We start from the raw sequence: 27,270 nt of genomic DNA on the forward strand, positions 1-27,270 counted from the left end.
TTCTGGTTTTCTCAGACCTACTCGGGCCTCTTCTGCGTCACCGTGAACCCCTACAAGTGGCTGCCGGTGTACAACCCCGAGGTGGTGGCCGCCTACCGAGGCAAGAAGCGCCAGGAGGCCCCGCCCCACATCTTCTCCATCTCTGACAACGCCTATCAGTTCATGCTGACAGGTGAGTGACACAACTATTTATGTGCAAAAATGCAGAAACAGAACCTTTAACAAGCAGCCTCCGTCTGGGCCCTGATTATAATAATACATTGCAGCCACATGGGGCTTCACTGTATTCAAGGAACTTCCAGAGCTCCAGTGTCATATATGCTTCCCAGCAGCCATCCCCATTTTAGAGAGAGGAAAGGGAAGCTGGTTGAGCTCACTGACCTGCCCAAGCTAACCCAGCTAGTAAGCGGAAGCCAGGCGGAAACAATTAGCAGACCTCTGTAAACGCGTCTGCCGATTTCCCATAGGTTTTCATTTCTGATTCAACAGAAGAAAAGTTCAAATCAATTATTTTAAAAGAAGCACATCCACAGCAATCAAGGAAAATAGTTACCAGCTACAGCTGGAAAGCTTTGTAATTCTTATCTTTATCGTTAAACGACACAGCTAATAGTGCCAGCATTTGGGGTAGAACACATGTAAAGAAAGAGCTACCAGGGCGCCTGGGTGGCTCAGTCGGTTAAGCGGCTGCCTTCGGCTCAGGTCATGATCCCAGAGTCCTGGGATCGAGTCCCGCATCGGGCTCCCTGCTCTGCGGGGAGCCTGCTTCTCCCTCTCCCTCTGCCTACTTGTGTTCTCTATGTCTCTGTCAAATAAATAAATAAAATCTTTAAAAAAAAAAAAAAAAGAAAGAAAGAGCTACCACTTTCCTCCCGAAGATTCTGAAGCATTTTCCTATTAGAAATACCTCTTCCTCTGAAAATATTTTTGAAATCCTATCAAAGTCTGTTATTCCTGTCTTATCAAAGCATAAACAAACAGCTCTGATATGCATTACAGGCCCAAGGCCCAAGTACAGCATTTAAACCTTTTATTTTCACACACCAAATGTACTGCCTTTGGATATATTCTGAATTCCAGAGTTTCCTGTTGTTCCATAGGGTTTTGGAAACTGAGAGGGTTTTGTTCTTTTTTGGTTTTTGTTTGTGTTGCTGAACTTGTTTTTAAGTTGTCTGTTAAAGGAGGAGAGAAGAGAAAGGAATAAAATAGGAATCTTCCATTACAAATTGGCCAGCAATTCCACAAGGATTTCATGCCAGTAAACTGTTCTTTGGTCGTCAGCAGAAGCTAGCTACCTTCCAGAAATGATCCAAAGGCTGGCTTGTTTCGGAGGGTTTAATACTCAGCAGCTGCACTTACTCTGCTTTGTATACCACCACCTCTATGCCAAGGTCTCCACTCCCCAAGCTTTGGGGCTGCTCCAAATTCAAGATCACTTATGGCTCCCAAACGTGATTTGCATATAAAACCATGCTAAACTGTGGCATTTGACCTGGTTCATGTTATTTTAGCATCGCCAAAAGAGACCAGAACTTTTCTTATCAGTGCTCCCATGAGATGTGATATGATCTTTCATAATTTGTCTGCTACTGGAAAAAAAATCAATTTGACTATGTTCTAAAATCTGTATCTACTGCTCTGAAGAGAACTCTGAAGTTCTCTAAAGTCTATATGCACATCGAAATAACATCCAGATTTGTATCTATTTCTCTGATAGATTTTTAGATTTGAGAATCCACTCAAATAGAACTGGAGATTTAACATATCAGAAAATTGGTATAAATCCAACATACCAGTCATATAACTAGTGACAATGTCCGTTTTTATTATTTAGAAATGTACATAAAATTAAAAGGAATATAAGACTAAATGAACATATTTACAATTCCAGATCCCTTTCCTATTTAGTGTTACCAGCAGTCAAATTAGTCATATCAATAGCTGGGAGGAGGCCAGGTAGCAGAAAAATACATAAAGTGGCAGTCAGAAGACCTGAATACCTTTGACCTTATTAACAAGCTCTGTAATTATTATTCAAAAAGTCACTGATTCCTCTCTGGGTCTCAGCTTCTTTATCTGTTAAATAAGTTGGCCTCGGGAATTTTTCTAAGATCCCTCATGACTTCAAAATTCTATTAATTCTTACTGAATTATTGATAGATGACATTATAGGATGCCTGGGATTTTCTTTAAAATAATCCAGGAAGAATGGGACAGGAGTATAGAGGATATAAAATTGGCCAAGTGATGATAACTGTTGAAGCTGTATGATGGAGACATGGGGGCTCTCTATGTTATTGTCTCTACTTGGTATCTGTTTGAAATTTATCATCACAAAGTTTTTAAAATTAATAAGATACAAAAGGAAACAGATGATTGCTTGCCTCTCATTGTCACAAATTTTACTCCAAGAGCCAAGTACTCTTGGGGGACTAATCACAAAATCAAAATCATAAGTGACATCTTGCAAATATTAAAAGAACAAGCTCTGTTTGATCTAAACTGACTCAATAATCTTTATATCAAATGTTCTTTTTCTTTTTTAACTGCTGGTCTTGATTTCTCTTTCACAGATCGTGAGAACCAGTCCATCTTGATCACGTACGTGATTCTTCCCTTCTCTGGTTTTGATTGTCTTAGACATAGACAACATGAGCTGTAGTAGTTCTGATCTTTTCTCTGGTCTCTGTTTGACAGCGGAGAATCTGGTGCAGGGAAGACTGTGAACACCAAGCGTGTCATCCAGTACTTTGCAACAATTGCAGTCACTGGGGAGAAGAAGAAGGAGGAAGCTACCTCTGGCAAAATGCGGGTAGGTCTGGGGTCAGACTCAAGACTCTTGGGGCTGAGGAATTCTGGAGCCCCAAAGGTGAGGACCGCTCTTGCCTTTGCAGGGGACCCTTGAAGATCAAATCATCAGCGCCAACCCCCTACTGGAGGCCTTTGGCAATGCCAAGACTGTGAGGAATGACAACTCCTCTCGCTTTGTAAGTCTCCTGGTCACAGAGGGGTCTTCTCGGTCCTTCCATGCTAGAAAAAGCACGTCTGAATTATCATTTCGATTGCATCCTTCTGTGTGCTTCAACTTTTCAATACTAAATAATCTTTCTCTTTTCAAGGGTAAATTCATTCGAATCCACTTTGGTACCACAGGGAAGCTAGCTTCTGCAGATATTGAAACATGTGAGTAACAGGACCACCAAAAATCAAAAGACAGACGAGTGATTTCATGTGCAGGATATTCAGGAACACTTGGCGTGTGCTGAGCCTGCTGCCAGTGTTGCCCATGAGCTAATGCCAGACTTATCCATAAATCCACTGTGTGCTCCATCAACCTCAATGGAGACTGGCGGTTCTGGAGCACATTCTGAAATTCCTGCCACAGAAGCAACTTTGGTATTTTTTCCAGGACAAACACTTGGGCTACTTCAGGTTCCTATGAGTTACCTATAGGTTTACAATATTTCTCTGTGACTTGCTCTTCATCTGAGCTTTGGTAGGTGTTTCTAAGTAACCACTCACCACAAAGTCTCAGGTGACGTGAGGAAGGAGGACATATTACAGATCAATAATAATACAGAAGTCACAGGTCCCCCATATTAAAAGCTTATTTTTACTAGAGCAGATAGGTTTCAGTCTCTACTCTTAGATAGTAAGAAACTTAGGCAGTTACCATATGTATTTGGAATTCTTATATCCAGCACCAAGAGGATCAATATATCAGGCAGAAATCTCAATGGAGTCTAATGTAATGTTCCCAGTCTCAGCAAAGACACTGAGGTTCATTTAATATTTCAGCAGCATTGGGGTGCCAGGGTGGCTCAGTTGGTTGAACATGCAACTCTTGATTTTGGCTCAGGTCGTGATCTCAGAGTCATGAGGTCGAGCCCCATGACAGGCTCTGCACTGAGTGTGGAGCCTGCTTAAGATTCTCTTTTTCGGGGAGCCTGGGTGGCTCAGTTGGTTAAGCGACTGCCTTCAGCTCAGGTCATGATCCTGGAGTCCCGGGATCGAGTCCCACATCGGGCTCCCTGCTCAGCAGGGAGTCTGGTTCTCCCTCTGACCCTCTTCCCTCTTGTGCTCTCTGTCTCTCATTCTCTCTTTCTCAAATAAATAAATAATCTTAAAAAAAAAAAAAAGATTCTCTTTCTCCCTCTCCCTCTGCCCCTCGTCCCACCTCACTCCCTTCCCTCCCTCCCTCTCCCCCATCTAAAGTGTGTGTGTGTGTATTTCAGCAGCATTGATTTTTTTTCTAATTTAATATCTATTTCTATTTCCAGATCTTCTAGAAAAGTCCAGAGTTACTTTCCAGCTGAAGGCAGAAAGAAGCTACCATATTTTTTATCAGATCACTTCCAATAAGAAGCCAGATCTGATTGGTAAGGAATTTATAGATGAACATTAAATTTATAGATGAACATTAATATTTTTATTAACAATTTCTAATGTAAATGTATACCCTGAATTATATGTACCCAGAAATGCTCCTGATCACCACCAACCCATATGACTATGCCTTCGTCAGTCAAGGGGAAATCACGGTCGCCAGCATTGATGACCAAGAAGAGCTGATGGCCACAGATGTAAGTCACACACACACACACACACACACACACACACACACACACACTGTAAAAAAAATTCCATTATGTGCAGGAACAGCCCACTGTAGGTGTGGTTACCCTAGGACACAGTATAAATCCTCCAAAATAAGTTAGTCTCTTCTGCCCTAATCTTTGTTCTGTCATTTCTCCTGGAAGAGTGCCATTGACATCCTGGGCTTCACTCCTGAAGAGAAAGTCTCCATCTACAAGCTCACAGGAGCTGTGATGCATTATGGGAACATGAAGTTCAAGCAGAAGCAGCGGGAGGAGCAGGCCGAGCCAGATGGCACCGAAGGTACCAGATGAACCTCCTTCTGGGTCTGAATTAAAGAATATGGCAGAAAAAAAAAAAAAAGCCTATTCTAAACTCACATCTCCATCATAGCTGAACTTCTGAAGAGCATATACATTATCTACACACACCGCACACTTTCCTCACCCCCCTTCCTCCCTTGTGTGTCCAAATCTCCATCATTTCTAAGCAGCCCAAATAAGTTAAAACGAACCCTAATAGGCGCTTATAAAGACATATCTAAAAAGCACAACCGGGGCCAGATCGTGAGAGAGAGAAAGAGATGGCACAGTGCTCCCGCTCTACCGTGGCAACGGTGCCTGTGTACGCGAGCCAACCTGGCACGTGAGCCTCCTTCAGCACTAGCTAGGTGAACTAGTGGCTGGCAAGACAGGAGCTGCCCAGCACAAAGCTGGGGGCGAAGGGTGTCCCTAGACATCTGTGCACATGTGTGCTCTGTCTATATATAAACCCGCAGGCACTCTAGGCAGTCAGATAAAAAAAGAACTGAGAAAGAAAGTCCTGTATTCCATGTGCAGAACATAAAGGACCTACCAAGGAAGCTAAAGTTGTCTGCTCTTTGAAGCCTTTCTGACCCCCACCCCCCAGCCTGTAAGATTCTCTCCCTCCTCTGAACTTTTCAGCAGTTACTGTGGTACCTGACCTGTGGCATTTACGTTACAGTCCTTGGCACAATTTCAGAAAGAGACTCCGGAGGGGGCACATAGTGAAATTTAATACCTACATTTTCAGATAATGAAACTGAACAAGTGGGTTTAACTTGGGAGGAGCAAAACTGAAATAAGGATCCAAATATTGGGACTTCTATCTCTCCCTAACAGCAAATATTACGATGTATTTATCTTTTCCCTCCAACCACACCTAATGTGTCTGCCTTAAGAGCAGGCACCATGGCCTTTGCTTACATAAAGTGTTGCCATAAACACTGGACACGTTAACTCTTGATGAATTTCTCAAAAGCTACTTGCAATAATCCCCAAAGACCAGTGTAACTGACTATTTATTAGCAAGTATGAGCTCTAATGTACGGGGAACCTCATCTGACCTTCTATAGAATTACTTAAAGCTTTTTATTTAAATAATAAAGAGAATGGATTGGAGAAAAATAGAAAAATTAGGTAAAAGGGGATATCCACCATTAAACAACATTTCTTGAATTGTGACTCTGCAGTTGCTGACAAGGCAGCCTATCTCCAGAGTCTGAACTCTGCTGACCTGCTCAAAGCCCTCTGCTACCCCAGGGTCAAGGTCGGCAACGAGTATGTCACCAAAGGCCAGACTGTGCAGCAGGTGAGTGCATGACCTCATTGAATGACACCCATCCCAGGCCTTCACAGCATGTCTTCAGCAGCATCAACAATCACTACTCTGTCCACGAAGGTGTACAACGCGGTGGGCGCCCTGGCCAAGGCCGTCTACGAGAAGATGTTCCTGTGGATGGTCACCCGCATCAACCAGCAGCTGGACACCAAGCAGCCCAGACAGTACTTCATCGGGGTCTTGGACATCGCTGGCTTTGAGATCTTTGACGTGAGTTGTCTTCTTATTAACAAAAAGTGACGGGCGCCTGGGTGGCTCAGTCGTTAAGCGTCGGCCTTCGGCTCAGGTCATGATCCCAGGGTCCTGGGATCGAGCCCCGCATCGGGCTCCCTGCTCGGCAGGAAGCCTGCTTCTCCCTCTCCCACTCCCCCTGCTTGTGTTCCCTCTCTCGCTGTGTCTCTCTCTGTCAAATAAATAAAATATTTAAAAAAAAAAACAAAACAAAAAGTGAGAGAAAAACAACGTGGGCTCTGACATACGAGGAATTCCTGTACATTTACAGTGTCCACATTGCTTCCTCCAACACTGCACCCAGAACAGGAACTACCTCCCCCATATCTAGGCAATACCAGAAATGTAATGATAACCATAACTGGCATTTGTGGAGGAGTGAGGGTATTTCTGGCACTCCACTAAGCACTTCAAAATGTTACCTCATTTAATCTTCAAAACAACCCATGAAAGGGTAACGAATATTACTATTAATTACATGTGGAGAAACAGAGATGCAGGAAAATGAAAACCCTTGCTAAAGATCCCACAACCATCTAAGGCAAAGCCAGGACAAGAACCCAGACGTGTAGACAGGGCATCTCCCATAGAGGAGAAAGCACACAGGTCATGGTCTCTCCTGTTCCAAGTTCATCTGACACGTACTATTTCACCTCTGGGGTATCAGCTGCATCATGTGTAAAATGCGGGTGTAAATTATTACAAAGACTCTTTCAGATCATCAATTACTACACCACGTCAGGTCCCTACTTTCACAGACCTGGCAAAGGGAATTTGCCAGATGTTTGATATGAAGACGAGACAAACTTGCCTATTATTCCACTTTGTACATCAACTAAAAGGTCTTAGGAGAAGCTTTTCTTATGTGACAGCCAAGAGTGAAAATGTAAACTTTATCCTGAATTGGAGAGTGGGGTGGTAAAAGAAGTGAAACTTTCCAATAAATTACTTTCACCCTTAAATCCAAACCATAACTCATGGGGACCATGGTTGTACTTTTAATGTATGCTTTTGCTATGCAATCTTAGAGCTGGGAAGGGGTAGATCTTACCAGAAGTCTTGCGTATAATTGATACCTGTGCCTTTAAATAATGCCCAGAATTCATAATAAAGGCTCATGTCAAAAAAAAATGATCGTTTTTTTTCCTTGAGACTTCTGAAAGAACAATTAGTTTAAATTTTATTTCATTACTGTATTTCATATTTTTCAATAAAAGAATTTTTCAGTAATGAATTTTACTGCTAAAAAATCCATTTAATGTTGAAAATTTTGTTTTATGCAGTTCAACAGCCTGGAGCAGCTGTGCATCAACTTCACCAACGAGAAGCTGCAACAGTTCTTCAACCACCACATGTTCGTGCTGGAGCAGGAGGAGTACAAGAAGGAGGGCATCGAGTGGGAGTTCATCGACTTTGGGATGGACCTAGCTGCCTGCATCGAGCTCATCGAGAAGGTCTGTTTGACTTTCTTTTTTAAAGATTTTATTTATTTATTTGAGAGAGAGAGAATGAGAGACAGAGAGCATGAGAGGGAGGAGGGTCAGAGGGAGAAGCAGACTCCCTGCCAAGCAGGGAGCCCGATGCGGGACTCGATCCAGGGACTCCAGGATCATGACCTGAGCTGAAGGCAGTCGCTTAACCAACTGAGCCACCCAGGCGCCCCGGTCTGTTTGACTTTCTTATCTGTTTTGTTAAGTAGGCTCCATGCCCAGCATGCAGCCCAACTCAGGGCTTGAATTTACAATCCTAAGACCAAAACCTGAGCTGAAATCAAGAATCGTACACTTAACCAACAGAGCCGCCCTGGCACCCCAGTCTGTTTGACTTCTAAAGAAAGGCAGGCTGCAAGGATAACTTTCCCAAGTGTCTGAAGCAATTCTAGAAAGTATCACTGTGACCTTAGATAGACGGGTATCAGAACAAATAGAATTACTGTTTAAAACTAACTTCCTCTTTTCAACTTCTACATAAGGAGGATCAGAGTGTTTAGTTTCATTCTGTTCTAGCCAGTTTTGTTCTAACAGCAACTCAAATCTGATTTTAAAGCAGCACTGAAAACTCAATTGAGACGATCTGCTCCACCAGCAGAACTACCTCACTAGTTCTGAATCTATCTCCATTATGATCCAAGACGTCAGCCACATAAATAAATCTCTTTTCTAGATAAAAATTAGTACACATGTAACCCAGCTAGGACCTCTATGAAAGATAATCTGTATGGAAGTCAAGAAGTCTAATTGCTTACGCTTTTCCATAATCCAACTTTAAGGAGATTAAATACAGAAAATGTTTAAATAAGTTTGGAATATGTATACTACTAAACTACTGCATATAAAGTAAATATCACTCTTAAGTCAGTAAATCCTTTTCATAATAAAATAAAATAGTGACAGTAGATTAATTTAATAAATAGGCAAAAAGTGTGATAATACAGAACACTTTAACAAACTGCCCACACATGTTGTGCTGACTGACATTTGAAGTTTGTATTCTGCCATTCTTTTAACTGAAAGTGTTGCTATGGACTGGATATGACAAGGAATGGTGGGAAAGTCACTCCAGTGATAACAAAAGGATTTCTTTGTGAGCTATGACCCTGGTTTACTTTATATACATATTTACTTGGCAGTTCTGATCATTCAATCAGATACAAATACAGCCACCATGTTTGCATCTTTTGGGAAAGATACGTTGAGGCTAATGTCCACCTTTCTGAATTCAGCCACTGGGCATCTTCTCTATCCTGGAAGAGGAGTGCATGTTCCCCAAGGCCACAGACACCTCCTTCAAGAACAAGCTGTATGACCAACACCTGGGCAAGTCGGCCAACTTCCAGAAGCCCAAGGTTGTAAAAGGCAAGCCTGAGGCGCACTTCTCTCTGATCCACTACGCCGGCACCGTGGACTACAACATTGGTGGCTGGCTGGACAAGAACAAGGACCCCCTGAATGAGACCGTGGTCGGGCTGTACCAGAAGTCTGCGATGAAGACTCTGGCCAGTCTCTTTTCCACCTACGCTAGTGCTGAAGCAGGTACTTTCTGTGCCCTTAATCTAAATCAAGCCCATTCCCACAAAATGTTCAGATAACATTCCAGCCTCTAGGATTCTGTTCTAACTGATGGGTTTTTCTTTCTACCTCAGATAGTGGCGCAAAGAAAGGCGCTAAGAAGAAGGGCTCTTCGTTCCAGACTGTGTCAGCCCTTTTCAGGGTAAAGTACAAATTTCACCCAAAAACTCTATTCGGTTTCTATGAATTATCATAATTACAGGGTTTAGAATAAATTAGGAGAGAACAGAATGTTCAAATATTCACTCTTATCATGGTAGAACCAAGCAACACTTCTCTTACAGGGTGAGATGCTCTACCCATTATTCTTCATTATGATCATCTGATGTGTTCAGGAATGCCAAAATATCATTAGAAGCTTTCTTACTATGTAATTAGGCTGATTTTTAAAGAAGCATAGCCGAACTTCAAAGCTGTCCCTAAGGAAAGCTGTTATCTTTATTCTACTAATGTTGCCCTTTGAGAATGCTCCTGAGTTCCTCTTTAAAGACATACTCTTTAGCACATCCTTCCCTCAATACACATCTCTGTCCTCTGAGGATGTAATTTTTTGTAATGGCTGAAAATCATCTAAAATCAAGCCTAGTGATTTACATGAATGATTGAGCTAGAAAATATCTCTTAAGATTAAAATAACAAATAATTTTACTACAAATCATGTGATTTTGTTAGGTAGCTTAACAACGGACTCTTCCAAAGGGAAGTGTGTGAAATGTCTAGACTCACAGCTGCTTTGTCAGAATCTGTATGGCTAAGTCTCATTCCTTTTAAAGGATATAACCTGTGACTGAAACAGGAAAACTGGCCTGTTCTTTTTCTTTCTCACTACCAATTTGCATTATCTCACCAAGTAGGCTCTTGCTTCATCAACTTATCCTTGTACATGTCTTCAAGATTAGAAGACCACAGTACTTATTTTGTTTCCTAATAGTTAACTGAGATATGAAAGAAAGAAAAAAAAAGCAACTCTGCCTTCCCAAAGACTATACCTAAGAAATATTGAGAAATATTTACATGTGAGTTTTCTACAAATGAGTAAAACAACATCATCGGTCATAAGCAACTACTCTATTTCTGGAATAACGCCCCCCAGATGCTTCAGGCTGTGGATCATTCCCAGGCACCCAAGATCCACCCACACAAGATTATGTAGTAGCATGATTTTAGACTCTTCAAAAAAAAAAAGGAAAACAGTACAAACAAGAAGTCACAGGTCCCAGGAATAATAATAACCTCGAGGAAGGAACAGCAAAGGTGGGACAAGGGCTAACCTAGGTTCCCAGTGTAAACTACAACTGTGAAAATTACTAGCACTGAGACAGATGGAAGAGGCTTTAGAGGTAATCTCAACTCTTTTCAGATTAAGGCCCAGAGAGACGAATGGGATTTTACAGAGTCAAGCAGCTCATTAGTGGCAGAATGAGACCACAGTCTTTTGTCTTCTAATTCCCAGTTGAGAACAATTCCTGTGCATTAAGGCTATGAGATTTGCAGTTTGTTTATAGAATAGATCCTAGTTGTTATAAATGAATACCTTGGAGAGCTGCATTTCTTCCCAGCACTTTGGCCTTGTGGTTATTTGGCAGGCTAGAACTCTGGAGACCTTAAAAATACAGAGCAACTGAAGCCTCAGAGGCTTATACCTAACAGTTAAAGGAGTGCCTAGGTTCACTCCAAATAATTACAAAAAAGCAATCTGAGATAAAACTTTCTCATCAAGTCCCTTCTGTCTGGTTTTCTAGGAAAATCTAAATAAACTAATGACCAACCTGAGGAGCACTCACCCCCACTTTGTACGGTGCATTATCCCCAATGAAACCAAGACTCCAGGTAAGACCCTTCTGATGCCCAAACAAGCTCCAGGGTGTTTGCTTTAGACCATGAAATAAGGCATGCATTCTTCCTCTCAGGGGCCATGGAGCATGAACTTGTCCTGCACCAGCTGCGGTGTAACGGTGTGCTGGAAGGGATCCGCATCTGCAGGAAGGGGTTCCCAAGCAGGATCCTTTATGGGGATTTTAAACAAAGGCCAGTCTCTCTTTGTTGTATTTCACTGAATGGTGTGAACATTTTATCATCTTAATTGTTGTCCTCTGTTCATCACACTTCATGTGCCCTGTTTGGTAAATACTGTAAAATTAAGAAGTCAAATAATATAGTCTTGTGGTAGCAGGACAGGGTAATAGTTCGAAGAGGTGGTATTTCTTACAAATAGGAAGGACACATGCATTAGACTACAGAAAAATCATACTGTTTTACTATCTGAACTTAAAGGACAGCTGGATTTTCTACTTTTACTTTTTCTCTCAGATTTTTGGGGTCATTTGGTTTCCCCATATAATCATACGGCCCTAATCATTCTTTTCTTTGTTTGACTGAACAGATACAAAGTTTTAAATGCAAGTGCTATTCCAGAAGGACAGTTCATCGACAGCAAGAAGGCTTCTGAGAAACTTCTTGCCTCTATTGATATTGATCACACCCAGTATAAATTTGGACATACCAAGGTATAGCTGTCATTTATTCCTACCTGATCCACACTGTTCTGCCATTTCTGTGTCTCCTGTACCACGGGGAAGACTCGGATTCTCCTTTTTTTTTTTTAAAGATTTTATTTATTTATTTGAGAGAGAGAGAATGAGAGACAGAGAGCACGAGAGGGAAGAGGGCAGAGAGGGAAGCAGACCCCCCACCGAGCAGGGAGCCCGATGCGGGACTCGATCCCGGGACTCCGGGATCATGACCTGAGCCGAAGGCAGTCACTTAACCAACTGAGCCACCCAGGTGCCCGGGATTCTCCTTTTTCCCAGGTTTTCTTCAAAGCTGGCCTTCTGGGTCTTCTGGAAGAAATGAGAGATGAAAAGTTGGCCCAGATTATAACAAGAACTCAAGCTGTCTGCAGGGGATTCCTAATGAGGGCTGAATATCAGAAGATGTTGCAAAGGAGGTAACAACAGTGCAGATTATCCGAACTGTAAGGTCCCTTTGGGACTATCACTCAGCCTTTCTCATTTATTAACACTCATTTTGTGGCTAATACATGCTTCTCGTGCAGTTCAGAATTCACTCCTACAACATATCCGCCTTTGCTTAACCCCTCATACTTGCACTCCCTCCAGTTTCTCCCTGTCCATCCCCCTCAAATAGAGCTGCCAGAATAATTTGCAATAAGCACAGTTTTCATCATGCTGTAGCTCGGTCTGTGGCTCCCCCTGGCCTCCCATGACAAATCCGTGTTGCCTTGCGTAGCTGTCAAGGCTCTCTGTATTCCCCAGTACATCTGTCATTCCCAGCCACACAGCCTTTTCCAGCCGGCCTGAACAATTTGCTTATCTCCTGTTTTCATGTTTGCCCCAGCCCTTCCCCCTCATCCTAATTTACCTATTTACCAATTCAGAACTTGCACTTTTCCTTTCTCCAATGAGCCTCATCCAGCTCTATCTACCCAGCACTGATGCACTCCCTGCCCCCCCCGACACACACACACACACACACACACACATTTTGCATTCATTTTGCTCCTCTGTGCTTATTTGGATTTGTATTATAAGTGTTCCCAAATCCTCCCCATGTGTTTACATTATGGTTTGTGTCATGGTATTTGCCTTCTCAGAGTCATGGTTCTTGTAATTTGGACCTATACAGAAAGAGAATTTACATTTTAATAAGCTTGAAGAGGCATACAGCAAACCTTGCTAGTCTAGTGCTACACTTTGCAGAAGGAGCATCTTTTATTACTATTTAAAAATTGTACTTAGATAAAACAAATTTGTGTGCTCAATGCATGCTAAATCACCTGTAGATATTAACAATCTAATTAAGCAAATAAGAATGAGGCATTTGAAATAATCTGAGGAAAGCCAGTACGTTATGTGAAAAAGCTAACAAAAGTTTACGAGTGGGTAATTCAGTGTTAATCAAACTAAGACGAAAGGCTCCAAGAAAGATGTGCTAAATCCTAAATTCCTCCAGTGGGGCAAATCAGAAAGCACCCAGTGTCATCTCACAGCTCACTCTGTAGGCCAACAGCCCACAGCACAACCAACTCACAAATGCCACGTCCACTCCCAAATCACCAATATTGTAATATCTCAAATGATCTTAAATTGGTTTGTGTTTCTCATACGTGCAAAGTATTCCCACTCTAAGTCTGCACCTTTGCTAGTGTGATGAGGGTCTTGAGAACACAAAATTACTCAATATGAGCAGTACACATTAGCAAAGTGGTTACACTGAGCACTACTATGAGTGTGTCTGTGTCTCTATAAAGCCTGCAGTTAACATATACAAAATCTGATATATCATTTACACCTGGGGGAGCATCACAAGGGGAACTTGTGTGTAAAAAAAAAACGCCAACAATAACACTGCCCCTATTGAATCGATCTACACTGATATTTTTACGTCATTTCAGAGAAGCCCTTTTCTGCATCCAGTACAATGTACGTGCGTTCATGAACGTCAAGCACTGGCCCTGGATGAAACTCTTCTTCAAGATCAAGCCTCTCCTCAAGAGCGCGGAGACCGAGAAGGAGATGGCCACCATGAAGGAAGAGTTTCAGAAAACCAAAGATGAGCTCGCCAAGTCAGAGGCAAAAAGGAAGGAACTGGAGGAAAAAATGGTCACTCTCTTAAAAGAGAAAAATGACCTGCAGCTCCAGGTTCAATCTGTGAGTATTCTGTATTCTGAATGCAACATGTTACTGAAGCGTTTCTAGAAGGCATACATACTTCGGATTTACAAAGAGCCTTGTCTTGAAAAAGAAAAATCTCAAATTACTTTTTTTAGTATTTCACGTATCTTTCCATAGTCCTATGAGGAAGATACACACAATGACTTCTGAATTACAAATGGAAAAGGGAGGACTGAAGAACATATTCAATAATATCACAAATCTAGCAGCCATGAAGGAAGCAGTTTAAAGGCGATGCCCCAGATCGCAGCCAGATATCTTACCCATTTGCCTTGCATGCTTCATCCCAGCCTTACAAGGATCGTCCTATTCTCTGAACGCAAGTCTGAGATTGTATTGAAATTAAAGAAAGACCATTATTCTTTTTTAATTCAATTAGCCGACATATAGTATTTCATTAGTTTCAGAGGTAGAATTCAGTGATTCATCAGTTGCATATAACACCCAGTGCTCATCACATAAGGTGCCCTCTTTAATGCCCATCACCCAGTTACCCCATCCCCCCACTCCTCTCCCCTCCAGCAACCCTGTTTGTTTCCTATAGTTAAGAGTCTCTCATGGTTTGTCTCCCTCTCTGATTTCTTCCCGTTCAGTTTCCCCTCCCTTCCCCTATCATCCTCTGCACTTTTTTTTTATATTCCACATATGCGTGAAACCATATGATAATTGTCTTTCTCTGATTCACTTATTTCACTCAGCATAATCTCCTCCAGTCCCATCCATGTTGATGTAAAAGTTGGGTATTCATCCTTTCTGAGGGCTGAATAATATTCCATTGTATATATGTACCACATCTTCTTTATCCATCTGTTGAAGGACATCTAGGCTCTTTCCACAGTTTGGCTATTGTGGACATTGCTGCTATAAACACTGAGGTGCAGGTGCCCCTTATTCTTATTTCTCTCCATCCTTACCCCTGAGATTTAGCTCAATAAATCTGTTTGCAGTTATGTGAGCTGAGCAACCAGAGTGTAAAGTAGAGCCAAGTTCCCTCTGTGATTCTTCCTTTGACAGACATCCCGAGTTCTTAAGGCTTCTGTTTACTAGCTCGGGAAGAAGTTGTAATCAGGGTGGGGGATAGTCTGGACCAGTGCTCTGTCCAAGCATAACCTCCCATTTCCATGGTCCAAAAGCCCACCAGTGTCATGAAGAAACCTGTGAAAGGGATAGTCTTCCTAAAATCTTTAAGCTATTTTCAACTTTCCCTTCTGATACCTTCACTTATGTGAAGGTTACATTTTCCCAAAACACACAACCAACAACCACTTCAGCCTAGCGTCCCTTCACAGTTCTTATCATCAGTCAGTGTGTAAACACTGACTGAATACATCACTATTAAAAATAAAAGCAAAGGAACCCTGGGAAGTCCCCATTATCATCCATTTAAGCATTTAAAAAACATAAGCTATGAACAAAACAAACACTGACTGAAAAGTTAAAGAAATTCCCCAGGCCAGAGTAATCTAATAAGGCTGAGCTGATTTTTATCTGAGTTCTTCAGTCACTCATAGAAACTGTATGGAGCTATGTAATGCCTCAAAATTACACATTCTTGTGTATTCTAAAATTCACGTTGAGACTAATAGGTGATCCTTAAAATACAAATGAAAACTGTGGACATTTACAGCACTGCTATGGACTATCAGGAAGGTTGTGAGTGTATAACAAATGGTGCATGGAAATGTATTCACAGGCATAAAATTATTTAAGTTCTTTTTCCTTTCCTTTTTAAATTCAGTCTAACAACTAGTTGCTTGAAATGAACAGGGAATGATCAAAACCAAATCTAACCAATCTAAGTCAGAATCTTTGGGGACGCCTGGGTGGCTCAGTCAGTTAAGTGTCTGCCTTCGGCTCAGGTCATGATCCCAGGGTCCTGGGATCGAGTCCCGTGTCAGGCTCCCTGCTCAGTGGGGAGCCTGCTTCTCCCTCTGCCTGCCACTTCCCCTGCTTGTGCTCTCTCTCTGACAAATAAGATCTTTAAAAAAAAAATCTTTGACTATCACAGCTGAAATGTTCCTAGTGATCATTTATTCCCACCCCCTCAACTACATATGAGAAAACTGAGGATAAAGGAATAAAATAAATTTGCCTACATTCATCCATATGGAGACAATGTTGAGACAAGACCTCAGGCTTCCTGTGGCCTATCACTCTTCTAGACACTACTTTATAGTCGACTGATTCAATCCAATCATTTTTCAGATTAATTTGCTTCTAAGTCTATAGTCTTGCTTTTAATTAGATCCATTTCTCCAGGCCACATAATAATGTTCAATTAAGTTTAATTTATATTCACACTGAAAAAGTCACCAGAAGTCAGCAAACGCTACTATTTTGTGCAAAGAACAAGTTCAAAATCGTAACAAACTCTCTAAAGACCTTAATGAATCTCTCCACAGGAAGCTGACGCCTTGGCTGATGCAGAGGAAAGGTGTGAGCAACTGATTAAAAACAAAATCCAGCTGGAGGCCAAGATCAAGGAGGTGACCGAGAGAGCAGAGGATGAGGAGGAGATCAACGCCGAGCTGACGGCCAAGAAGAGGAAACTGGAGGACGAGTGTTCAGAGCTCAAGAAAGACATTGACGACCTTGAGCTGACCCTGGCCAAGGTTGAAAAGGAGAAGCATGCCACGGAGAACAAGGTAGGAATCATATTCTATTCCACCATATAGAGGTTCTGCCACCCTACTGAGATGCTTTAGCACAGCTATCATTTCTCTTTTTAATTTTTCAAGGTGAAAAACCTCACAGAAGAGATGGCAGGCCTGGACGAAACCATCGCAAAGTTGACCAAGGAGAAGAAGGCCCTCCAAGAGGCCCACCAGCAGACCCTGGATGATCTGCAGACAGAAGAAGACAAAGTCAACACCCTGACCAAAGCTAAAACCAAGCTAGAGCAGCAAGTGGATGACGTAAGTGTGTTTTTGATATCCATTTGAAGGATTTTTTTAAACACACTTTCAATGTTTAACATATTTTCCTTTCTCGTTAGCTTGAAGGGTCTCTAGAGCAAGAAAAGAAACTTCGAATGGATCTAGAAAGGGCAAAGAGGAAACTGGAGGGTGACCTAAAATTGGCCCAAGAATCCACAATGGATGTAGAAAATGACAAGCAGCAACTTGATGAGAAACTCAAAAAGTAGGAACTCCAGAAAAAAATTCCATGTGATATCATCTTTCAATTCATGAGTACTAATATATCTTATTCTTCTGTCTACAGGAAAGAATTTGAAATCAGCAATCTGCTAAGCAAAATTGAAGATGAGCAGGCAGGAGAAATTCAACTACAGAAGAAGATCAAAGAGCTGCAGGTGAACCATCTCACCTTCATTTTTTTCTGTACCCCAAAAACCCTGAGATTGAGATGAGTTTATGTTAATGTTGATGTGTCACTCCCAGGCCCGCATCGAGGAGCTGGAGGAGGAAATTGAGGCAGAGCGGGCCTCCCAGGCCAAAGCAGAGAAGCAGCGTTCTGATCTCTCCCGGGAACTGGAGGAGATCAGCGAGCGCCTGGAAGAAGCCGGCGGGGCCACTTCTGCCCAGATTGAGATGAACAAGAAGCGCGAGGCTGAGCTCCAGAAACTTCGCCGGGATCTGGAGGAGGCCACCCTACAGCACGAAGCCACAGCGGCCGCACTCCAGAAGAAGCACGCGGACAGCGTGGCCGAGCTCGGGGAGCAGATAGACAACCTGCAGAGGGTCAAGCAGAAGCTGGAGAAGGAGAAGAGCGAACTGAAGATGGAGATCGATGACCTTGCCAGTAATGCAGAGGCCATTTCCAAAGCAAAGGTACCCAATACCAACTCTAAATGATGTTCATTAATAACCTGATAGAACACTCATTGTTCTGTCACTAAACACTGTTTCTGGCAGTTTATAGCACTAATCTAATATTTCCTATTATAATATATTCCATTCTACTTCATTTTTGTTAGTGCTTGCTTATGACCTATTAAGACTGTTTCAAAATCTACTTTAAGCAAGTGTCAGTATCATTGGAAAAAATGAACGGGCTCCAACAATGGCCACGTCCAGGACATCCCTCACTCACCATGCTTGAATCTTAGCCTGTCCCATCAAGTTGGTGCCATAACTTTCTACTCACGCTTGAATTTATTCACTCTAAAAATAGTTGAAGACTCAAGTTTTAACTTTTTTTTTACTGCGTTCAGTGTCTCATCTTTCACTGCCACATACCCTGTAGGGGAACCTTGAAAAGATGTGTCACACTCTGGAAGATCAGGTGAGTGAACTTAAGACCAAAGAAGAGGAGAAGCAGCGGCTGATCAATGACCTGACGGCTCAGAGAGCACGTCTGCAGACAGAAGCAGGTGAGGACCTTTCTCTGGGCCCTGAAACTACATACTAGATAAAAGTGATTCCAGAGGTTCTGGAGAAATAGCACTATTCCCTCCCATCTTAGAGGGGAATAAACAAACTGGTAGACTCTGCTGAGCAGGTCAGAAAGAATGCAAAGCAAGAACTGGAAGAATAGTTTACTTGTTACACTTCTGTGGCATTTCTGCTTTTTGCCTCCAGTTCTAACCAGTTCTATACTCATATTTAGAAGCAAATAAAATATATTTTATATATATATAAGTATATAGTTTTATATATATATATATATATATATATATATATGAGAGCTTAAGCTTATTTCTATGCCATTAACCAATTCATTTACTTCTATTATTCCTAGGTGAATATTCCCGACAATTAGATGAGAAAGATGCTTTAGTCTCTCAGCTTTCAAGAAGCAAACAAGCATCTACGCAGCAGATCGAGGAGCTGAAACGTCAGCTGGAGGAAGAAACTAAAGTGAGTTTTACCAAAGATCTTGGCTGAGTAAATCCAAGCATGTCCAGTTACGTTCTACTCTGGGTATGTAAATTATGTGTCACTGAATAAATGAATTTAAGTCACTGAACTAGTCCTTCTGCAGGCCAAGAACGCCCTGGCCCATGCCCTGCAGTCCTCCCGCCACGACTGTGACCTGCTGCGGGAACAGTATGAGGAGGAGCAGGAATCCAAGGCCGAGCTGCAGAGGGCGCTGTCCAAGGCCAACAGCGAGGTGTCCCAGTGGAGGACCAAATACGAGACGGACGCCATCCAGCGCACAGAGGAGCTGGAGGAGGCCAAGTACGGGCTGTGAACACTGGGGGAGGAAGAGGACATGGTTTCCTAGGTGCACAACTCAGCAACTCCCAGAAACACTATGATGATGACGTTGATGATGGTAACGTAATAGTAATAGCAGACACTAAATTTACTGAGCGCACACGCTACACGTCAAGTACTATAAATACACATTAGCTCATTTCGTTTTCATAGCAACGTCATGTTTTATCCCAATGTTACAGATGAGGAAACAGGCTGTGAGAGGTTAACCAACAAACCCAAGGGCACACGATTAATAGATAGTACAGCTAGGATAGAATCAGATATTCTGATTCCAGAGCCCACCTTCTTAAGTACTGCAGTAGGAAGATACAGCTCTTCAAACTCATGCTAGAGGCCACCAAACTGTACATAATGTCCAGGGTTGGTCTAAATAAAATAAAGCCTTAGCCTGTGTATAGACCAAAGTAGATCTTCTTGGGCTTCAGGGCGAAAGGCTTTTCCGTACCATAAAGATGTAGAGTTGGCACACAATGGGGAATGAAGAATGTACGTGATTCAGAAGGAAAAAAGAAAACCCGCCTTGCTTAAACTGTCCTGATTTATCCATCAATTTCTTTCTCTGGTGAGAACTCCAAATATATATGAAAAGAAACTACTTTTCTTTAGGGAAAAAGTACATAAAATGAAAGAAAAGTCTGAGAAAGCAAATGAATATGCTCAGTACATTTTTGCCCAATAAAATATCTAGTTAGCCTCAAATCCTTTTTGGAATGAGATGAGATATATAAATCAATCAATAAAATTGTCCTGGATAATCATTTTCTGCAACTCAATCAAAAGTCCTGAAAACCCCGAATTATTTATATAGTAAGACACATACAACGGAGCACTAACAGCAGCCTCTAAGAACTGAATTCAGGTGCCCACCACTTTGGACCTTTTCATGCAGGACCAACGGAGAAAGCAGCTCTGGCTGCCACAGTTTGGATAACCATATCTTATCTGCCATTATAGAAGCAGAACTGTCAAAGGATGTTATTGCTTGCCCCTGTTCCAGAGCACTCTCCTTAACTGCCTGGCTAACATTTCAGGAAGAAGCTGGCCCAGCATCTGCAAGAAGCCGAGGAGCACGTAGAAGCCGTGAACGCAAAATGCGCTTCCCTTGAGAAGACAAAGCAGCGGCTCCAGAATGAGGTGGAGGACCTCATGCTGGACGTGGAGAGAACCAACGCGGCCTGCGCCGCCCTGGACAAGAAGCAGAGGAACTTCGACAAGGTGGCCCGGCCTGCTTAAACTTCATCAATGTTTACTGGGTCTCCCTTTCTCCTTGCAGCGGCTGACAACTTGCTGCTTTTCAGGTCCTGGCAGAGTGGAAACAGAAGTATGAGGAAACTCAGGCTGAACTTGAGGCCTCCCAGAAGGAGGCCCGTGCGCTCAGCACTGAGCTGTTCAAGGTCAAGAATGCCTATGAGGAATCCCTGGATCAAGTGGAAACCCTAAAGCGGGAGAACAAGAACTTGCAGCGTGAGTGCTCTTGAACTTCCATACCTCCAACAGCCCTGGCAAGACCCTTCCATGTTGCATGAGTCTGACCACCCCTCCCTTATCTGTTCACCCACAGAGGAGATTTCTGACCTCACTGAGCAGATTGCTGAGGGAGGGAAGCAAATCCATGAATTGGAGAAAATAAAGAAGCAAGTGGAACAAGAGAAATGTGACATTCAGGCTGCCTTAGAGGAAGCAGAGGTACATATTATTATGTTGTTCGGGAAAATCAAAGACATGGGTGAAAACACTCAAAGTAGGTGATGGATCCATTATTACAGAGCTTGTGAGAATATGAACTTGTACAGCCTTTATGAAGGACAAGCCTTAAAAATGTAATACTATGACCCATCAATTCTATAAGAATCTACCTCAAGAAAATTATCTCAAATGGAGGTAAATCTTTAAGCACAAAGATGTCCAATCCAAGAAAAAGATGAAGCTAACTATGGAAAATTCATATGCTGCAACTGTATATGACCATTAAATATAATATGGGGAAATATTTATGGTAGACAATAATTTTAAAGCAAACACACATAAATATATATAATTTCATGATGCAAAAATATATATATAAGTAGGAAAAAGTCTAGAAAAAATGTACCACATTTAAATGGTCATCTTTGGATGGGGTGCACAATAGGAGGTTTTTCTTTGTTTTTATACATTGCCCCATGTTCTACACTGTATATTTTGTAATCAGAAAAATGTTTTTAAATTGAGAATTTCTACAAACATTTTAATGTATAAAACAGACTGAGAGTTCATGCTTACTACATGAGTTTAACTATAAGTTTTGTTAGTACTCACATGAATAATACTTACATAGCACTTCATACTTTATAAAGCACCTTTATTACAGAGCTGCCCTATATAATCTATGACTGAATAAACAAGAAAAAAAATGATTTACCTAACAGGCTCCTGGAACTGTTGTATTGTACTTTGTAAAATCAGACAAACTGATGTTAGTAAGAATTTGGCTCACAAGGGAATACACTCCAAATATTCAAGTTATTTTCCATTATTAATTGATCACTGTTTTGTTAAGGCATCTCTTGAACATGAAGAGGGAAAGATCCTGCGCATCCAGCTGGAGTTGAACCAAGTCAAGTCTGAAGTTGACAGGAAAATTGCTGAAAAGGATGAGGAAATAGACCAGCTGAAGAGAAACCACATCAGAGTGGTGGAGTCGATGCAGAGCACCCTGGATGCTGAGATCAGGAGCAGGAATGATGCTCTCAGAGTCAAGAAGAAGATGGAAGGAGACCTCAATGAGATGGAAATCCAGCTGAACCACACCAACCGCTTGGCTGCAGAGAGTTTGAGGAACTACAGGAACACCCAAGGCATCTTGAAGGTAAACGGGTCCACATAAACAGCTAAGTCAGGGAAGTGACCTGTCCTCCATTCAGCAAAACATCTTCGTGTTAAACAATCCAGTTTTTTCACTTAACAAATTATACAGCTCACAGTATGGAGACAGCTAAATTAAATATGCATAGAATATATTTTTACAGAAATGCTATATAAAAGAACAAACAGAAACCCAGAGATAAGCTTTGATATGAGAGAAAGTACAAGACTTTGGTACCAATAAGCCTGAGGCTGAGCCTTAGTTGTGTTACTTACTGGCTGCCTGATTTTAGGCAAATGATTTAACCTCTCAGAACCTCTGCTGCTGCTTCTACAAAATAAGAATCAAACTACCCAGGGCGCCTGGGTGGCTCAGCTGGTTAAGCGACTGCCTTCGGCTCAGGTCATGATCCTGGAGTCCCGGGATCGAGTCCCTCATCGGGCTCCCTGCTCAGCAGGGGGTCTGCTTCTCCCTCTGCCCTCTTCCCTCTCGTGCTCTCTGTCTCTCATTCTCTCTCTCTCAAATAAATAAAATCTTTAAAAAAAAAAGAATGAAACTACCCACTTCACAGGGTTCCTGTGAGAATCAAATGAGATAACAGATGTCAGGTACTACGGAGAGCATATGGAAAATGCTCTATAAGTGACATTAGTTACTTGCACATGAAAAAATAACCAGTTAATGGCATAAATAGAATGAGACTCTGTCTCCTGATCATTCTCGCTCACCTAAGGTGGTGACATCACCATTTGCACACTCATTCAAATGACAGGCCTGTCACTTCCTGCTCCTGGCACCAGGACATTCTTCCAGTTCGCCTCCTGGGATGTTCACATCCTCTTCAGAGTGTCTAAGGTTTTGTGTTGTTTTGTTTTTTGTTTTGTTTTGTTTTGTTTTTTACTTAACAGGACACCCAGCTACATCTGGATGACGCTCTCCGGGGCCAGGAGGACCTGAAGGAACAGCTGGCCATGGTGGAGCGCAGAGCCAACCTGCTGCAGGCTGAGATCGAGGAGCTGCGGGTCACTCTGGAGCAGACGGAGAGGAGCAGGAAAATCGCAGAACAGGAGCTCCTGGATGCCAGTGAGAGGGTCCAGCTCCTGCACACCCAGGTAAGACCCCCCATCAGACAAATGCTGGTGTACTGTTAAGTGATGGATGAGAATTATAGTATAGAAATACTCCATTTATATAAATATGTGTATATAAAAAAAAGGATGGGGGATATGCTCTAAAATATTAACTGCAGTTATCTTGGAAAGATGGGATTGTAGGCAATTTTTTGGTGTGTGTTCCTATACATCTTTTTTAAGATTTTCTACCCAAAAAAGGAGAGAGTTTTATTTAAAGATAAAGTTTGGCTCTTTAGGTTTTGAAAACCATGATACAGAATAAACTTGAATAAAGATGATTTGTTAACTCCAGAATCCAAAAATGTGCCACGTAGTATTTCTCATCAGGAGTCCACACATTTAGCATTGTGTTTACTGTCCGTGAGTCTTGCAGGACACTGCTGATCTGCCTGGACATTAAATGCAGTAACACCAGGTAGTCATTTTAACAAGCAAAAATACCTACCTCCAAAGGTTTCCAAATACCCGTTGAGGCAGTGTTGATTCCCTTTGAGAAGCACTGGGTTAAAATTTTAATAAAATGTTTTCTTAAAACTAATTCAGTATTCCCCCAGGGAGCAAACCATGAAAGTTAACAGAGAATAGATCCTTTCTAACTGAAAAACTCCCAATGCCAGGCACTCACAAAAAGAATCAATTATTTTCTATTATTTCCAACCTTTTAAGGATAGAATACTAGTAATGTCTAATTGAAATATAATTGAAAGAGCAATTAATTAATATAGGCATTCTCAAATCCCAAAAGTCCTTATGCATAAATTAGACACTGAGACAGTGGGGGGGGGGCTGTTCCAACCTTTCAAATGATTAATATTTTGCACTGGACAAATATTTAAACTTGAGTAAACTGTTGCCATCAGGTCCCCTGCACAAGCCAACAAGTAAGACATCTGTAAAATCCTACGTTGGCAAATAACAGGTCTTATAAATTTCCATTGACTACTTTTAACAGAACACCAGCCTGATCAACACCAAGAAGAAATTGGAAAATGATGTTTCACAACTCCAGAGTGAAGTGGAAGAAGTCATTCAAGAATCACACAATGCAGAAGAGAAGGCCAAGAAGGCCATCACTGATGTGAGCAAGCTAAGCACTGGTTTTTCTGATACACGTGTGTTGCCTGCCATTACTAGGTTTCCTTATTATCTTGGTGTATTTTCTAAATAGGCAGCCATGATGGCTGAGGAGCTGAAGAAGGAGCAGGACACCAGCGCCCACCTGGAGCGCATGAAGAAGAACATGGAGCAGACGGTGAAGGACCTGCAGCACCGTCTGGATGAGGCTGAGCAGCTGGCCCTGAAGGGTGGGAAGAAGCAGATCCAGAAACTGGAGGCCAGGGTGGGTCTCTCAATCTCTCTGAATCTGGGAAGGGGAAAAGGGCACTCCCTCTATCTTTCTCTCTCTACATATTGATGCCCATCTTTGTCCTGAGGCTGAGGACATCCGCCCAATATCTTCAGCAGGTCCTGAGCTAATTAATATCCCCCAAGACTGGCTGTGTACATATCTTTCTTGGTTGTAGGTACGTGAGCTTGAAGGAGAGGTTGAAAGTGAGCAGAAACGTAATGCTGAGGCTGTTAAAGGTTTGCGGAAACATGAGAGAAGAGTAAAGGAACTCACCTACCAGGTAAAGGGAATAACTTTCTAGAAAATCCAGACTTCCTGCCCAAAGGGAAACTGACAATCTGTTAACTGTTTATGTGGTGCTCACAAACAGATCCACCTGAACTCGATATATAAATATAAGGGGCAAATGATAAAATTGTTTATCTCAGACCCTTTCCTAAGCTAGGAAAGGCATGGAAGTCTTTAGAAAATAGCATACCAGAGAAAAGGATACAGGTTTTAAAGCCAGATAAACTGGGTATTAGTCTTAATTTGGTCCCTCTTAATTTTTGAACGTGGGTACGTTACTTAACACTCTAAACCTTAGTTTCATTCCCTATAAAACAGAGTAACAGCATGTACTCTCCGGAGTAGGGAGGCAAGAATCACAGAAGATGTGTAGAATTCCCTAACACAGCACCTGCACAGAGTGAACATTTAGCAAGAACGGCTACTGTTAATACTATGGAGAAAGGCTCAGAGTTGACCAACTTAACCCCAGGCCCACCTGCCATCATAACAAAGTGGTTTATTTTACCCCTTGTAGGAGGCTCATTTCATTGTACTGAATGCAGACTATTTTTTCAAACCCCCAGACAGAGGAAGACCGCAAGAATGTTCTCAGGTTGCAGGAATTGGTAGATAAATTACAGGCGAAGGTGAAATCATACAAGAGACAAGCTGAGGAGGCTGTGAGTATCTTTAAGCCCTTGAGGGAGGAAGAAAACTTCTTTTGGGATAGAAAGTATATTAAGACAATGTGTCAACGAGAAAAAAAGCACAGTAAGAATATGCCACTCATATTTTTTAATTGTTTTGTTTTTTAATTTAAATTCAATTAATATACCACTCATATTTTAAGAGAGATATTATAAACATGAATTTACCTCCAAATCCTGATTACAGAATAAGACTTTAAGAGGAGATGTTTTTATTATTAAGCATTTTGTAAGGGTTGGGGGAAAAAAACAGTAACCTACCTTGATAGCTGCAAAGACTATACTATCACAACTGTAGTCCATGATAAATACTCCTCTCCCTCTAGAAATGCACAAAATCAAGTGTTCTCAAGAGCCAAACATAAATCTTTTACCCCAGCTGACTCCTTCATATACTAACAGTATCATCAGGGGCTCACCTCTCCACATGTACTGTGGCAAATAAGGACATGCTGGAAGATTCTCCAGCCTCTCTTTTCCTGATTGTTCCCCATTCTTCCAGACACAATGTGGTAGGTCGGAAGTAGACAGTAAGTTAGGAGAGGGAAGAAGGAAGGGAAAGGCTCAAATGGTAATAAGTAAAACCAACAGATGCATGCTTCTTCTCAGACCCACTTTTTCCCTTTCTCTGTATACCAGAGTCAAAATATATGACAAAACTTGTTAAGTGAGGTTGTCTCAAAGTTGAAATTTGACCTTGTATTTACTTACTAAACTCTGTCAGGGTACATGGCTCTCTTCCTTCTTTCTACCCAGTCCATGCATCACAAATAGATTTCATGTACACATGAGTTTGACACACTAAGGTTGTCCTTCCACTCTAAAAGTGTTTCTTTTTTCATTCATTAGAGTGAAAAAAAAAAATACACAACTGAAGTCACAAGTTCTGTCCAGATTTAAAGTCAGACATGGCAAACACCATAAGAAGGACATATCTGAGTTGAGGAAATAATCCTGTTTGGTGACAAGCGCAGTGAGAACCACAAAGTCTAATTCTCACAATTTTATCTTTCCTCTTAGGAGGAACAATCCAACACTAACCTTGCTAAATTCCGCAAGCTCCAGCACGAGCTAGAGGAGGCTGAGGAACGGGCTGACATTGCCGAGTCCCAGGTCAACAAGCTGCGGGCGAAGAGCCGGGAGGTTCACACGAAAGTCAGTGCAGAGTGAACACATCTGCCTGATGCTGCCAAGGGGCTGAAGAAATGCACAAAATGTGCTATTCTGGGCCACTTATGAGGTTTATTTTTCTCTTAATGTTGAGTAAATAAAAACTCTAGTAAACTTATAAATTAAACCAAACTCATTTTTTCATTTGCAAACTTATTTACTCTTAAATACAGTTCTCACCTATTTTTTAATACTATGTATGGCTTTGCAAAGCATTCGATATTTTGTACTTCCATTACCATGCAGCATCACCTTTCCCACCCCTACCACACACACACACACACACAAGTACCTTTCGCTGGACTTGATTCTATTAAATCTCTCCAGGTCGTTACAAATACTAAGGAAAACACTCCCTAAGGCTACTTCTCCAGACAGGATCCA

At 41.8% G+C, this 27,270-nt stretch overlaps 1 protein-coding gene across 1 annotated transcript; it reads left to right on the forward strand.

The window, feature by feature from the left end:
* Positions 1-3: 3 nt before the first annotated feature.
* Positions 4-27,012, forward strand: LOC102728971 (myosin-8; the record flags this gene model as incomplete). Its single annotated transcript, XM_081806007.1, has 36 exons — positions 4-172; positions 2,574-2,601; positions 2,698-2,812; positions 2,895-2,987; positions 3,120-3,183; positions 4,281-4,379; positions 4,480-4,583; positions 4,761-4,899; positions 6,089-6,207; positions 6,298-6,447; positions 7,752-7,922; positions 9,191-9,500; positions 9,611-9,678; positions 11,279-11,366; positions 11,447-11,564; positions 11,920-12,043; positions 12,347-12,483; positions 13,951-14,206; positions 16,633-16,875; positions 16,969-17,145; positions 17,226-17,371; positions 17,453-17,543; positions 17,632-18,021; positions 18,437-18,563; positions 18,932-19,050; positions 19,175-19,371; positions 20,445-20,628; positions 20,712-20,877; positions 20,975-21,099; positions 21,953-22,261; positions 23,167-23,370; positions 24,344-24,469; positions 24,560-24,730; positions 24,915-25,019; positions 25,594-25,689; positions 26,737-27,012. Coding segments are annotated over 36 exons (5,478 nt in total), but the record flags the coding sequence as incomplete, so codon positions are not given.
* Between the last annotated feature and the right edge of the window lie 258 nt (positions 27,013-27,270).

This window comes from Leptonychotes weddellii, chromosome 15 (genome assembly GCF_054177405.1).
Source record: "Leptonychotes weddellii isolate Sample4059 chromosome 15, ASM5417740v2, whole genome shotgun sequence".
NCBI lineage: Eukaryota > Metazoa > Chordata > Mammalia > Carnivora > Phocidae > Leptonychotes > Leptonychotes weddellii.